Below are 16,783 nucleotides of genomic sequence, written 5' to 3'. Positions count from 1 at the left end.
TTTCGAATTGTAACTTTTAATTTGTAATGATAAATTGTTTGCTATACTGTAAAAGACATACAGTAAGTAAGTTATAGCAAGACAACAATGAAATGAAGCAACCACCAGGCCTTTTGAACAACAGTATAATTATTCAAAAAAAAGGAAAATAATCTAAACTACCAGATATTACAGAAAGTTGACAAGTGACAGACTGAAATTGTGGCCTGGTGGACCAACTGTCCAACTGGACCAACCTGAAAAAGAGCAAAAGTCTAGCCACCACCGAATGACAGGTTTTGACCCAGTCAGATGGCAATTGTTAACCTTTTTTTGTCTACTTTTTTTTAGATTTTTTTTTAAAATACATCTGATGGTTAGTGTTTAGTTCAGTGTACAGTTGTTGAGTTATTGTACAGTAATTGTTCAGACGCTAAATCAGGTCCCAGTTTTGGCACATTGGTAAGCATGTCGCGTTCCTGTCGCCCAGTAGTGATGTGTCGTTCGTGAACGATTCGTTCAATATGAACTAGTCTTTCATATGACTCGGGAGGAACGAGTCCTCTCAGTGAACGACTCGTTCAGTACGTGCAGTACCTTCTCTCGCCACATGGCAGCAGCTGCTTAAGCTCAGTCAGCAGGACAGAAAACAGAAATGATTTGTTCAGGACTGACTCAACTGAGCGTCGTTCCTCAAGGATTAGTTCTTTTGTCACGTGACAGTCGGACTGCGTAGGCTCTGTAGAGGAGCAAGCGCTCTAGTTCATTCCTAATTCGTTCCTACGGATTCTTATGGATCGTTCGTTCGTTCTTTTGTCACGTCACAGCTGTGGCTCAGCTACGGTGCTGTGTGGACTGATAAACAAGGAAATGAGCGATGTCTGATTTCTGACATTTATTTATTTGTTACCTGGCAGCCGATATATATTATTTATTCATGGAATCATAATTAATTAGTGGTCTTTGATTCTTGAAGATGTGTGTAATGTTATTATGTATATAATGTAAAGTGTGTTTGTAAATAAATACTTGCAAACATTATATCAACATGATAATTTTGTGGTCCTGTGTACTCTGCCACAATTATAAAATATATTATTATTATTATTATTATTAATAATAATAATAATAATAATAATAATAATAATAATAATAATAATAATAAATGCACCAATGCACCAGGTAAATATTTTAGGGAACTTATTGTTACTTTGTGCTTTATAAGTCTCACTAATTGTCAAAATAAGTTTCACTTTCACTTTACCAGCCATCATGTAAAAGGCAGCTCGGGCTGCACGGTTTAGTTCAACTTTCTCGTTCTCGTTCATAGTTCATCGTTCATAGCTCAGGCTCTGTGGCGAGCACCAAGTTCACTTGTCACGTGACAGCTGTAGCTCAGCTATGGGGCTGTGTGGACTGATAAACAAGGAAATTACCCATGTCTGATTTCTGACTTTCATTTATTTGTCACCTGACAGCCCACATACAATATTTATTCATGAAATCATAATTATGTGGTGGTCTTTGATTCTTGTAGATTTAATTGTGTATATAATGTAAAGAGTGATGAGTGTGTTCATAAATACTTTTGAAAATTCTATTAACTTGTTAATGGTGTAATACTTTGTCCTAAAATATTAATAATAATAAAATAATAATAATAATAATAATAATAATGTCACGTTTAGGATAAAATAAATGCACCAGGTAAATATTTTAGGGAATGTTTTTGTTAATTTTTGCTTTAAAAGTCTCACTAATTGTCAAAATAAGTTTTACTTTCACTTTACCAGCCGTCATGTACAGTCGTAGCACTTCAAAGCTACCACCTTTTTTACCGCAGTACGTGCGCGTCGCCAGCGCGCCACGGGTGCGTCCCCAACTAAGGATTTTTAATCCTGCAGCCAGCTGAAAAAAATCAGGGTGCTAGTCTCGTGTTAACCACCAGGTGGCGCAAAGATGTGAGGTACTACTGTTCATTTCTATCTGTGTCTGCACATTAAGCACAAAAAACGATGTCATGGTATTGTATCATTAAATGTAGAGTAGTTCATTTTTAAATATTATAGATTATTTTGCGTCTTTGCTCGCTAGTGCGCTAGTGTTTGTTGTCAATTGCCGAAGCTGCTGATGTTTTTACAGTTTCCAGGCCAGCCGAGAGACACAGTCCCTCCTCCAGCCAATCCAATAGAATAATATTAGTATAATAACATAAAATAGGAATCTATATTTATTTATCAATCTGTGTTATACATGTATTTTATATGTATATCTGTACTCGTCTTCTGGTTTGTTGATCATGAGGAAAAAACACAAAACAAACTTGGTTTTCGTTTCAACTCGTAATATTAATTAACGGAATTCAGGTGTTGTTGTTTTTTCGACACAATTTTCGACGCAATGACCTATAGTTTGCTCTGACTCTAAATGAAACGTAAGAGCCCGAATGACAGATGATGTGTCCAGGTAGAGCTTAACGGGAAATGTATGCTTGTCAAATGCAGGCAACAAAAGAATCGGGGAAGTGGCGTCACCGTCTGAAGCAGACAGTGACGTGACGTTACGTGCTGAGGAGCCACTTATTCATAGGCAGATGACTTGGATCAAGTTGTCAATACGCGCTAGTGTTTGTTGTCAGTTGCTGATGTCGCTGCTGTCTTTATACAGTATATCCTCGTGTTTAAGTGTCGGGTCCGTGTTTGATTTTCCCCTCCAGAATAAAAGCTGGTAAGACAAGAAAACGAATTGACTGTGGCATTGGGGCATTTTGCCAGAATGAGCTTTGCAAAGAAAGAACACTTGGTTTCCAAACCGCGACCCAAGCGTCCCCTTAATCTCCATTCTGGAGAATGGAGACAACTCAACGCATTAATGCAGCAGCTTGTTTGTTTTACATGTGCTTATTATGCACGATAAATGTTAACGTTTTTCACTGAATGAAAATGAAAATAACTCCTGCTCCGCAGCATAAACCACTTTGACCACTTTTAAGTTGGTCAAGTTAAACAGTCAAAACAGTAAGACACAGTCAATGTGTCCTTTAGACGGAAGCTGGATTATTATACTTTACCGTAATGACATTTACCACAATATCAGCAGAAAAACAATGTTTTATTACACAGGCAACACAGTGGACTTGGAACTCGCTTCGCACGAGTTACGGCGTCTGATGTTGATTCAGTTGCAAAAGCAAACTTCAAACTCCATCCCCTACTACGTATTGGCACAGAGACATTAACATATTGTCTCTACTCGGTCAATAGGTGTAAAATACTTTAGCTCCGAGACAAAGAAAAAGCTCCACTTAACGTTTTTTAAACGCTCTTCCTATGGTATTTCACACAAGTCTGGCAGACTACCACTGCTAAGTTGTAGAGAATATTATATAATAAAAATAAATAAATTGTATTAAACTCTGTGGTGTGCCAGAACGCCAGGACTCAGTAGATCTCCCACTCATTAATGCAGCAAGTTGTTTGTTCTGCATATACTGATTCTGCATGAGTAATAAGGACTGTTTTACACTTATTTAGCTGAATACGAAACTCAAAAGAGAGACACCCATCAAGTTTTAACAAATGTGCAATAAAAGAATATAAACAGAAAACGCTTGAAAGCGTTTCCGTTTTATATTCCGTTTATTTCATTATTACTCCTTTCACCTGTTCCACATAAAGACAGCTGGTTAACTTTGTAGGAACACGGCTGTAGCTCTGACACGACTTTATGTGGAAAGGAGTAATAACGAAATAAACGGAATATAAAACGGAAACGCTTTCAAGCGTTTTCTGTTCACCCAAACTACATGGGTGTACTGTCATCTTTTCAGTAATTTTTAGCATTTGCATGTTGTTGTATATGAATAACGAAATTAACAAAATCTACGTTTGAAAAAACTGTGAAGAGGTCCGTGTTTACATGAAAGTGGGCAGAACAACGTCCGTCTATGACTCACTGCCGAAAGCGGCTGGTGAACCTCTTGGGAACATGGCTGTAGCTCTGCTAAATAATACAGGCAGCCAGCCCTATTAATCATTTGCTATTTTCTTGTATGCCAAAATATAAAAATGTTCAGTAATTACAACTTCTGCTTCCACCGGGATTCGAACCTGGGGTAAAAAATTGACACATCAAGGCTGTTAAACAATAAACAAACCATTACACCACGGAGGAGTGAATGCGCATCTCTACATGGGCCTATATAACGTAAGTAAAGGACAGCGTCATAAAGGCCAGTGTGGGGGCTGGTCGCCACCTATAGGCCAAATAGAGGCAACACAGCTCCAACGCGCTAAAAACCCGGTGATACCGCGCTAAAAATGCAAACAGATTGCCGTAAAGGCTGACACTTTTAAGTGCTACGACTGTAGAAGGCAGCTCGGGCTGCGCGGTTTAGTTCATCGTTCTCTTTGGTTCATCGTTCTCGTTCATAGTTCATCATTCACAGCTCAGGCTCAGTAGCGAGCACCGAGTACTACAGTTCTTTGGGGACTCGTTCCCATGGGCCGTTCATTCGTTCACTTGTCACGTGACCGCCGAGCCGCACAGGCTCTGTAGCGAGCAGCAGTCGCTCCAGTTCGTTCCTACCGCTACAAAGTGACTGTCGCGCTGTTAAACAACAATGGCAGGGAAGATGCAGGACATAAGTCATGTTAATGTGGTGTGTATTTGCTAGGTTTTCATATGGTTTGAATTGCTAGTGGTCAGTATATAGTGTTTGAGAATCGCGGCCATTATTACAACGCCCACAGCGCCACCTGCTGTAAATGAACGAAATGAACGACTGACTCAAAATGATTCGTTCACTTCACTGAACGAGACTTAAAGATCCGAGTCAGTTGAAAGAACGGAACTTCCCATCACTATCGCTGAGGTCAGAGAGGGGTTGCGTCAGCAATGGCATCTGGCGTAAAAACTACAAATCTATCTATCTCAATGTGAATCACTCACTGTGGCTACCCCTGATGAGATAAAGACGAAAAGAAAACTTTCTTGCGATAAAACCAAATCAGTCTCTAATGTCCTGTATTGGAATTGAATTTAATTAGTTCAATCAAAATAGCGAGTCAACTCAGCACTGTTTGTCATAGTTTCAGTTTCCCTGAGTTTCTTCAGATGACTTTCTAAAGTAACAAATTTTGCTGCTCATTCGTTTCTAAGTTTAACATAGGTTTATTGCAACGCAAAAAGAAAGGTGAAACAAGTAGATAGAGGGAAATTTGATTCAACTAAATTTTGATTTTTGCTCATAACTAAGATAACTAAGCCGTCTCCATCAAGCTCAAAGTTCCATCGCACCATAACACAATACACATGTAACGATCATTTTGAATAATCAGAATGGTTAATCAATAAAAATAAATGCATAGATTACTAAGGTTTTATACTTGGTCCCTTAAAATGCTGTAACAAATGAAATGTTATTCCACGATGAATGGTCTTGTCCGTATGTAACACTAAGTGAACATACACAAATAATAATTTAAAGCATCAAATGGCTTAATCTAAATATTACTAATTAAACTATTGTAACGTTGACTTAAAAAAACACAATAATGAGGTTTACATAATTTACCTGGTGTACCTAGCATATATGTTTGGTGCGCAGATTAAAAGAAGAAGGTGAGTATCTTTATTTCGGCTTTATACATCACACAAAGGAAAGCATGGTGATAAGTTGTCTGATGTCCCTTTGTTGTTCTTGAGGAATTTCCTGCAAAATCTGTAGATCAGGCATTGAACATCACAGAGAAACCAATCTAATATCAAATAATAGCATTTTGTACACAGAATACAATGGCATCAGTTTCATGACAGTGCATCTGAACCCGAACTTGTGTCCAAATGAAGCGTTTTCCTTTTTATTAGTTCACATTCACACTCTGGTTTACAAACCAGATCTCCTGGGCTTGTGGTAGAGTCCATGAAATGAGTCTTGGTAGAGGAATTATGAGACAAGTCTGGTTAGTAAAAAGGCAGAGGAGGACCCTGGTGAGATTTAGGTGTCACCTAAAAGTATCCATGTTCTTTTGATGTGCACTTAGCCATATGTGTGTTGTTTATGTTAAACTCACAGTTCTGTTGTGAGAGGAAACAGTGAATCGTAGCTTTGTCTCTGTGGAAGGGAGTGAAGCTTACACGTTGTGTTAAGTTACCTAGGTCCAGACATGGATTGCTACATTTCTCTAAAGGTGACTGGTATATAACACAAAACTCTGGTGGAGACAGTAGCAGTAGTAAGTAACTAAAATAAGCATACGGTAGACGCATACAAACACAAGGAATAATACAGATAATGGAACTAAAAATTTAGAGCACTGGAGAGAGAGAGAACTAACACCAATAATTCTACAATCTTTAGAAAATGTATTGTTCTTTAAAGGGCCAGAATAACCAATGCAAACTTGGCTTCCCAAGCCAACTACTACTACTGATTACTAATTGCTTTTATAACTTAATATCAGTGTCTGATGAAAAACTGAAAGAATCAAAAACTCTTCACAGATATTAGAAATAGTGGGGTAAAGCAGCCTGTAGATTAGAGAAACACTGTAGTGCTAACGCTACTCCTGACCAAACACCAGCAGCAGCCCTAAACTGTACTCAAACCTTACAGCACAAACAATAAACGGTTGACTATATTACTCACTGTACTCTGCTCATTCCACCATTCTGTCGCGGTTGTTTTTTTTTCTGGTTTGTCTTTGGCCTTCTGAAGCTAGTTTGGACTGCTGCTTTGTTTACAAGGAGTACAAAACTAATGTTCCCCAACACACGTTCCCCCATCAGCAGTAAAAACCACAACTTCATCTTCTAAATAATCTATAGCTTTCTATATATATATTTCTGCATTTTGCAGAAAAGTTATCATTTAATGCAAATTATGGAGCAATCTGAGTCTCTTCATTCTTAAATATTATCCAAGGTTGTTTTGTTTAACCCCCATTGAAAGGTGGTTGAAAAGAATTAAGGTGGTAAAAACTTACTCATACAGAATTTTCATTTGGGAAATTTTAAATTTATATGTTCAAACTAGTGTAATGCCATCTACTTAATAGTCCTCTGCTTTTCATACAACTCGAGTATTCTTCCTGTGATGGTGCATCTTGAGAAGGCTCACAAATGTCGTCATCAGTTGCGATTTGATTAACGTTCCTCAGACTAACATCTTCCAACACTAATTGACCTGCAGTTTGTAGCTATCCACCTAACTATGGCATTTGCTAGCTTGCCTTGCTTTGGTTTATACATCTCCCACACGCTACATACAGTGTAGTCTGCCAAAGTCTCCCCCCGCTATTTGTTTAGGTAGGTGATTTGCTGGCATCAACAGTGTGTATTGTATTTAAGTGATACTTCAGACTCAAAGTACTACAGTGATTTAGCTGATTCAGATTCAGCCTTGCCATGAATAACTTGGTTTTATGAACTCTGCCATTCGGAAGACATTTTAATTGATAATGTCCACGTAAGACACTTTATTCTATTCGGTTCCAGTTCAGTGAGCGCTGCAGCGGTCTTAGGCCCTGCCCCCAAAGGCTCTGATTGACGAGTTACTCAGATTAGCACAAGCGCTTCAGAGCTCCTTGGCCTCTCAGTTACTCTCACTCATTCTTCTCTCTCTTTTAGCCCCTGAGGTCATCAACAATCAGCCTCTGAACACAGCAGCAGACATGTGGTGAGCCTTCTATGATGTTTTTTCACAGTGTGGTCTGCTCACAGTATATTGTCTGTGTCTTATGTTTGTCATAGTGTAATGAAAAACATCAAATCACACCACATGACTGTCTTTGTTTTCATTTCTCCTCCAGGAGCATAGGAGTCATTACCTACATTTTGTAAGTTACAGTAGGTGTATGAGTATTTCTTGGGTGGCATATGAGTATTTAATGAATGTGAGTAATTAAATTGGCATGGAACTGTATGCTGCACTGCTGCCTTTACAAAACAGTACATCACAATCATAAAGTGCAGTGGAATCACTAGTCATTTTATTGTGGATATATAGAGATGTGTACATCATGCTGTGTATGCTGCTCTTCAGGTTAAGTGGTTTGTCACCGTTTCAAGGCGACACTGATGAGGAGACTCTAAAGAATGTTGATGCCATGATGTACAGGTTTGATGCACAACATTTCAGCATGACCAGCTCAATGGCCAAAGACTTCATCCAGAAACTTCTAGTAAAAAATCCCTGGTATGTTCTGCTATAAAACTGAATCTGTAATTGTTATTCAAAATAAGCTCTATTCTCCTGTTCTCATTAGAAGTCACTTATCAGCAGGGTTGTGGAATAACCTAGCAACTGCTATTACTGTGTAGAGTAGTATTTGTAGTATAGAGTTTGTTTAATATTGCATTTAAAACACATTCATTTGACTGATTTGTTTTTGCTTATTTTGTTCCTAAATCAGAGTTACCTAGCGTTCCTTTACTTCCTACAATAACAGTGTAATAACACTGTACAACCATCATCAAATCGGGCCCATATTTCTTGAAGGATTTGAAATTTAAAGCCTAAGGTGTATGCAAAGATTTTCAATTCAAATATATTTTCAGCTTCAGTTTTTATATTTTCAAGTTTCAAGTCTTAATTTTGCACTTTCAAACCTTTTTTTTCAGTTACAGGTCTTTTATTTCAGGTTAAGCTCCTTTTTTCATGTTCAGCTCTTTTTTTTCAGCTTCAGCTTTCCTTTCTGTTTTTTTATAGAACTAATATAGAGGACCTATCAAAGGTTTTTTATCAAAAATTTAGTTTGCTCATTTTGTACAAAACATGAATAGGAAAATACTTTTTATAACATCTTTTTATGATGCCCCACAGCAGTACACTCACCGCGTGGATGACCCTCGCCTTGAGTCCAGCATAAGAGAGCTTCTGCCCAGCGGTGGCTGTGGCTGTCCGGCTGTGGCTGGTCCTGCTGTGGCTGGTGGTAGTAAAACATACTGGGTGACGAATGGGAATTTGAAGAGCTGAACCAGAAAAAAAAAACGCTGAAACTGGAAAAAACTTTAAAGTGTAACTGGAAAAAAAGTTTGAATGTGACAAATTAGGACTTAAAACTCAAACTAAAGCTAAAAATATATTCGAATTGATTTTTTTAAATTTAAGCTTTCAGTTTCAAATAGTTTTATTTTGCTTTTAAGACATATGGGCCCAATTTAGACACTCCTGTCCTCTTCTGCTACTACATCATTCACCTGACACACGTTGTCATCCTACTGACTTTGCAGAACAGCTGTTGGCCTCTAGCTAAAAAGTGATAATCACTTTAAACATTTCAATATGTGATATGACGAGGTGTTAGTGTTAGTGATTTAGTGTTCATACAGTCGTCTAACATATTTTACACCTGCAGATCAAATGTTACAAATGACATGTGTAACTTGTCACATCTGTTTAGAAGCAGAGGGTGGTTAAAAAAACTGTTAAGCTACAGTCGTAGCACTTCAATGTGTCAGCCTTTACGGCAATCTGTTTGCATTTTCAGCGCGCTATCACCGGGTTTTTAGCGCGTTGGAGCTGTGTTGCGTCTAATTGGCCTATAGATGGCGCTCAGCCCCCACACTGGCCTTTATGACGCTGTCTTAGACTTATGTTATATAGGCCCATGAAGGACTACGTAACAACGCCTCCGTGGTGTAATGGTTTGTTTATTGTTAACAGCCTTGATGTGTCAATTTTTTACCCCTGATTCGAATCCCGGTGGAAGCAGAAGTTGTAATTACTGAACATTTTTATATTTTCGCATACATGATAGGCTGCTTATATTATTTAGCAGAGCTACAGCCATGTTCCCGAGAGGTTCACCAGCCGCTTTCGGCAGTGAGTCATACACGGACGTTGGTCTGCCCTCTTTCATATAGACACGGAACTCTTCACAGTTTTTTCAAACGTATATTTTGTTAATTTCGTTATTCATTTACAACAACATGCAAATGCGAAAAAGTTTCTGAAAAGATGACTGTACACCCATCAAGTTTGGGTGAACAGAAAACGCTAGCGTTTTCGTTTTATATTCCGTTTATTTCGTTATTATTCCTTTCACCTGTACCACATAAAGTCATTGCAGAGCTACAGCCATGTTCCTACGAAGTTAACCAGCTGTTTACTTCGTTATTCCCTCTTTCATGTCCGTCTGGTGAATGAAAGTGGGCGGGGCCATGCACGTCCCAGAGCTTGAAAGCGTTTCCGTTTTATATTCCGTTTCTTTCGTTATTTTCCCTTTCACCTGTACCACATAAAGTCATTGCAGAGCTAGAGCCATGTTCCCAAGACGTTCACCAGCCGCTTCTAGCGGTGACACACGCATGGACGTTGTTCTGCTCGCTTTCATGTAGACACAAAACTCATCAAAGTAAAAGAGAGCTCAGTGCAGCATTTGCAATTACAACAGACTGAAAGAGGAGGCTGTAGCAGAGGAACACAAGTCTTTGTCCTGTACGTTGATGCGCCCAGCCCCCACAGTCAGCGCTTACCTTTGCCCAGGAATCTGATAGCCCCGCCCACTTTTATTAATCAGACACGTATGAAAGTCGGAATAACAAAATAAACGGAATGTAAAGTAAAATGCTTTCAAGAGTTTTGTCTACATCAAAGCGGGCAAATCACATGTGAACGTTTTAATTTTTTTTGTAAATAAAAATAATGTTTGCCGTGTTCAAACCTAGGGAATAAAAACGATTCTGATTCTGAAAGCGGCTGATCAACTTCGCAGGAACACATTTCATATGGTAGAGGTGAAAGGGAGACTAACAACCCAACGCAGCCGAGGCTGTAGCAGGCAGAGAAACGCAGATCTGTGTGCTGCGTGTTGATGCGCGTTTCCCTTCCCCCGAGTGTCCCTGCTCTGGGACGTGGATGGCCCCGCCCACTTTCATTCACCAGACGAACATGAATAACGAAATAAGCAGCTGGCATACCACAGAGAGTTTATTACAATTTATTTATTTTTATTATATAATATCCTCTACAACTTAGCAGTGGTAGTCTGCCAGACTTGTGTGAAATACCATAAGAAGAGCGTTTTAAAAAAGTCAAGTAAAAGCTTTTGGCGTCTCACAGCTACGTAGGTGCAGCTGATCACGCTGCCCGATCTCCCATGGAGCTTTTTCTTTGTCTCGGAGCTAAATATTTTACGCCTTTTGACCGAGGGGAGACAATATGTTAATGTCTCTGTGCCAATACGTAGTAGGGGATGGGGTTTGAAGTTTGCTTTGCAACTAAATCAACATCAGACTCCGTAACTCGCGCGGAGCGAGTTCCAAATCCACTGTGTTGCCTGTGTAATAAAACTTTGTTTTTCTGCAGATATTGTGGTAAATGTCATTACGGAAAAGTATAATAATGCAGCTTCCGTTTAAAGGGCACATTGACTATGTGTTAGTTTTAACTGTTTAATTGAGCACCTTAAAAGTAGTCAAAGTGGTTTATGCTGCAGAGCAGGAGTTATTTTCGTTTTCATTCAGTTAAAAACGTTATCAATTATCGTGCGTAATAAGCACATGTAAAACAAACAAGCTGCTGCATTAATGCGTTGTTGATCTGCTGAGTCCTGATGTTCTGACGCGCCATAGAGAAAAAATTTACAGGACATACTGTATAAAGACAGCAGCAACAAACACTAGCGCGCATTGACAACTTGATCCTAGTTATCCGCCTATGAATAAGTGGCTCCTCAGCACCATCGTTGGAACGTCACATCACTGTCTGCTTCAGACGGTGACGCCACTTCCCCGATTCTCTCGTTGCCTGCATTATCACATGCATACATTTCTGGTTAAGTTCTACCTGGACACATCATCTGTCATTTGGGCTTTTTATTCAGAGTCAGAGCAAACTATAGGTCATTGCGGTCGGAGTAAATTTTAAGCATTTGGTTAACCTTAAAAGCTGCTATAACGAGAGAACGACTTAGTTTTTTGTTCTATGCTTTTTTTCTCAAAACCAAAAATCAACTTTAAATCCAACTTCGTGCCTTGTGTCGAAAAAACAACAACACTTGAATTCCGTTTGTCGCTCATATAAAGAGAGGACGAAACGAAACAAATCCAGTTTGTTTTGTATTTTTTCCTCATGATCAACAAACCAGAAGACGATTACAGATATACATATAAAATACATTTTTAACACAGATTGATGAATAAATATAGATTCCTATTTTATGTTATTATACTTATATTATTCTATTGGATTGGCTGGAGGAGGAACTGTGTCTCTCGGCTGGCCTGAAAACTGTGTAAAAACATCAGCAGCTTCGGCAATTGACAACAAACACTAGCCCACACTAGCGAGCAAAGATGCATAATAATCTATAATATTTAAAAATGAACTACTCTACATTAAATGATACAATACCATGACATCGTTTTTTGTGCTTAATGTGCAGACACAGATAGAAATGAACAGTCCGACCTCACATCTTTGCGCCACCTGGTGGTTAAAACCTGACTAGCACCCTGATTTTTTTCAGCTGGCTGCAGGATTAAAAATCGTTAGTCGGGGACACACCCGTGGCGCACTGGCGACGCGCATGTACTGCGGTAAAAAAGGTGTTTGCTTTGAAGTGCTACGACTGTAATTCACCATAGTTGAGTATAGCATGTGCCACAAATAAAAGAAGACTGCTTATACTTCTTGTCATGCTAAAGAATATTGGAATTTCATGTCGTTATATGATGTCTGTAAATTTTCAAGCCTAAGTCGCAGTATACAAAATAAATAAGTGGCAAACTGCACCTGTATTCAATTAGTAGTAATTATTATCTCTAGTCACCTGATTTTTTGTCATTAGTTTTTCTTGTTTGTTTGTTTTTGTGTTGAAGTGAAAGAATGACAGCAGAAGAGAGTCTTCTTCATCCATGGATTAAGGTTAACACTATGTTCCAGATCAAATTTTTAAATGTGTGCTACAGTTATTTACTGATTGTCACTGTATATTGCCTGCAACGGGTACAAAATGTTCTATGTTTCAGCCAATCACAAGCAAACAAGTTGCCAATAGGAATCGGTCCTCAATCAATATAAAGAACTTTAAGAAGTTCAATGCAAGGAGGAAATGGAAGGTGAGTCCTAGCAGACAGTGCAGACATGATATAGAATTAGATGCTAAAAATACACGTTAAAAAACACATAGTCTGATTGTATATATATATATATATATATATATATATATATATATATATATATATATATATATATATATATATATATATATATATATATATATATATGTCTTTGCAGCAAAGCGGTTTAATCATCACAGTGATTTCTGCAGTGTAATCAAAGGGCATATTATTATCTGTATAGATTTCTGAATTAAACAAAACAAAAATATCGGAATCTGAGCTGATTTACCACTTGCTGTTAATTTAAGTCTATAGACCTGGTTGGGTTTCAATAATATCAACTGTAACACGTCCCTTACTGCACCCCATACTTAACAAACCCTCTTTCTCACCCCCAGATGTCTTACAACATGGTATGGATGTGTAACCGGCTGGTCCAGTTGAAACCTTTTAAAGTCAAGTCAGAACCAGATCCACTCGAGGTAAGATTGTGTTATTTTTAGTCAACTCACATAGTTACTGTAATATTCCACGTTAAAATAATGCCCATTAGTAATGCATTTATAAGGCATTAGTGTTGAAATGATGTGTTGATAAAGTGTTTCTTTTAATCTTAAAAGTCTTATTTGAAAGTGTGGACCGGATTGAATAAACTATAATGATCCTTCTTTCCAGAGACAGTGTGAAAGTGATGTAGAGGACACAGAAAGCAAGCCTGCTTCACTGATACGTCGGAGACTCAGCAGCAGTTCATAGAGCATAAACCGGCAGATGAGGCCCCCCAACCCAGACAAGAGAGAATTGCTTGGCTTTGTGTTTACTGAAACAGAAGACTAAGTTGATTTCAGGTCATATCGGGTTATTTGATGAGTATTTTAATTAGCTACAATTAGCAGTGTATTTCTACTGCCTAAATGATCAGACTAATTGTTTTCTCTGACTTTCTATTTTTAAAAATGTTTTATTCAAATATATTTTAGTTTAAAATGGTGTGCAATGGCTAATACTCGTAAACATATTTACAGTAACCATACAAAACCATCAAAATTAGGGATGTAACTGTTTTGAAATGCAGTAAAATCTCATGTTTTAATTAATAATTAAATGAATTAATACGAAATTATGCACTGCCTTTAACAGAAGTCAGTAACTTTAAGCAAAATTGCCATACTTTCTTTGAATAGACTGTTTGAGCCAACAGCAGTGTACACTTTACGCCACTGCAGTTGCCATTAGTAGATTTAGAAATTTGTGCCTTGAAAGACAAAGAAACAAATTCAAAACCTATGTGTCAGAACACATGATCTGATCCATTTTGAAGATGATCTCATTACCAATTAAAAATTTGTGTACTGTGAATTCTTATCTGTTATATGTAATATTTTCTTTTAAAATGGCACAGTCATGTTGTACACGACCTAACTACCCACAGCAAAATGTATAAACATTTATTTGTGTAGTATTTTATTTTATTAACATTTTTTTTTAGTGTTGTAAGATGCCATCACTACCAAAACTGCCACTTCTGTCACTTATTTTTATGGATATGTTGGAGAACTTACTGTTTAACTGTTTAACTGCTGCTTGTTTGTCATTTTATTCATCAGACAGAACAGTTAATCTATAATTTCATTAAGCATACAGCATTAAATTTCCTTCTGTTAATGAAAGAAAAACCCACAATGGTCATGAAAATAACTTGAAACTTATGTAACTATTAATAAATACAGTAAAGATGTACTGAAGAGCTACGAAGCTATGAAAATCAGATGTTGTTTTTGAATTGTGGCTCAACAGAACTGTATTGAAAATTTAAAAACAAACTAATGATACAGCCCTGGACAAAATGTTGGACTTTTCAAGGTAATCACTGTACTCAAACGATTTCTGTAATGTCAATGAGTCTTTTGTCAACAGGTATTTACGCTCCTCGTGAGCAAACTGCTTCAGTTGTCTCAGGTTTAAAGGCTTCCTTCTCTAGATATGTCACGTTTAAGGTCCTTCCAAGGATGTTTAATGGGATCCAGAATAGTCCAATGTTTTCGCTTTTATGCATTCTTTATCTATTCGTTCCGTTTTGGGTTATTACCCTCTTGGAAGACTGAGACTAAGCTTTCTGAAACTAGGCAGCACATTTCTGAATTGTTGTTTTTGATAGTTTTGAGATTCCACGGTACCCTGGAGATTGCAGACACCCACTGCCAGATGCAGCAAAGCAACCCCAGAACATAACCTCCACCTCCATACTTTACAGTAGGGACAGTTTTCTTTTCATTTGGTTCATTTTTGCATCTTTGAACTGATGTGCCTTGCCAAAAAGCTCTGGTTTTGTCTCATCTGTTGAAAGAGCATTCCATAAGAAGCTTTGCGGCTTGTCAACAATTTTAGTCTTGTTTTTTTATGATTTACTTTTAATAGTGGTGTGTTCCAGTTATGTTCACATTGGCTCAAACAACAATAGATGGTGCGAACTGACACTGATATACTTTGACCTGGGAGTTAACTTTGTGGGTTGTGCTGGGCTCCTTGGTTACCATTTTTATTATCGGTTCCTTTTTCATTTGTTATAAAATTTTCTTTTGTGACTACTTCCATGAAGGTTGGCCACAGTCCAGTGGACCTTAAACTTCTGAATACTATATGCAACTTCAGGGACAGGGACATCAAGCTGCTTGGACATAATAAACTTAAAGCCTTAAACATGCTTGTCTATGATTTTCTTTTCAATCAAAAAAAGACAACTCTCTACTTCTGTATTTTGTAGTAAATGGTGGTACACACCATGTAACCAAACAGCACATTTATATATATATATGTGTGTGTGTGTGTGTGTACAGTATATGTATATATATATGTGTGTGTCTGTGTGTGTGTGTGTGTGTGTGTGTGTGTGTGTGTGTATATATACATATAATAATGGCTTTTGAGCAGTACTTTTATAATATTATGTTGTTAAGTGGTGATATACTGTACTACTGTAACATCAAGTGCTACAGTAAATACATGCATAAATCGTCCTGCACCATTTTTTTCAGCATTTAATTTAGGCAATCTATTGCTGTAGCCTATTGGAATCAAATACGTTAAACTACTGTATGGTTTTCCATATTTCTAAATAAAGCTTGGAATTACAAGTGCCTCTTAGAGTTTATATATATATATATATTTTTAAAGTAATCCAGTCAGTGTTTTTAGTCTAAATAAAAATTAATAAATGAATTAATAAATGATTAAACTGAGAAACACTCAGGAATAAGCAGTGATGATTTATGCATTTATGCAGTTTCATTATCACATTTTAAGGAGCTGTCAGGACATCCTATGACTTAGGGCAGGCATGTCAAACATACGGACCCGGCCCGTTGGATGATTTAATCCGGCCCGTCATAAATTTCTGAGTATGTCAAAAAAAAGAAGCGAGTCACTAGCTCATTTCTTTCAAAAGTTATGATTTTTTAAAATAAATACAAACCAAATGCTCCCTCTGGCCGCTAGAGGGCAGTAAATGTGTAAAAGAGCTCACGTCCAGCATGTGGCACTGACACGAGTTAGTACCAGGAAATAAACATTCGCAACGTGATGTGTCCAACTAGAAATAAACCGGCAAGCTTGCTTCACCATTCACCACTACTACTAAACAAGTTATCGGTCAACACACCCTTCCCAAAATGGCACTGTCAAAAAAAAAGAAAAGTGGACACGGAGTGCAGGGTTTTCCAGGAAAAATGGACTGAAA

At 37.7% G+C, this 16,783-nt stretch overlaps 1 protein-coding gene across 3 annotated transcripts in view; it reads left to right on the top strand.

Moving 5' to 3' along the window:
* si:dkey-240h12.4 (death-associated protein kinase 2) overlaps window positions 1–15,747 on the top strand; it is a 35,298-nt gene extending 19,551 nt beyond the window's left edge. For all 3 annotated transcript variants that reach the window (XM_029168073.3, XM_029168072.3, XM_055512989.1), the window contains 7 exons: window positions 7,609–7,657; window positions 7,791–7,817; window positions 8,024–8,176; window positions 12,805–12,850; window positions 12,955–13,044; window positions 13,446–13,529; window positions 13,723–15,747. In XM_029168073.3, the coding sequence (XP_029023906.1) occupies window positions 7,609–7,657; window positions 7,791–7,817; window positions 8,024–8,176; window positions 12,805–12,850; window positions 12,955–13,044; window positions 13,446–13,529; window positions 13,723–13,803 (530 nt within the window). In that variant the 3' untranslated portion in view covers window positions 13,804–15,747. The remainder of the gene's footprint in view (window positions 1–7,608; window positions 7,658–7,790; window positions 7,818–8,023; window positions 8,177–12,804; window positions 12,851–12,954; window positions 13,045–13,445; window positions 13,530–13,722) is intronic.
* The last annotated feature ends 1,036 nt before the right edge of the window (window positions 15,748–16,783 follow it).

This window comes from Betta splendens, chromosome 11 (assembly GCF_900634795.4).
Source record: "Betta splendens chromosome 11, fBetSpl5.4, whole genome shotgun sequence".
NCBI classification, from domain to species: domain Eukaryota; kingdom Metazoa; phylum Chordata; class Actinopteri; order Anabantiformes; family Osphronemidae; genus Betta; species Betta splendens.
The sequence above is the reverse complement of the archived record's forward strand: the minus strand, read 5'-3'. Positions and strand labels throughout refer to the sequence as shown.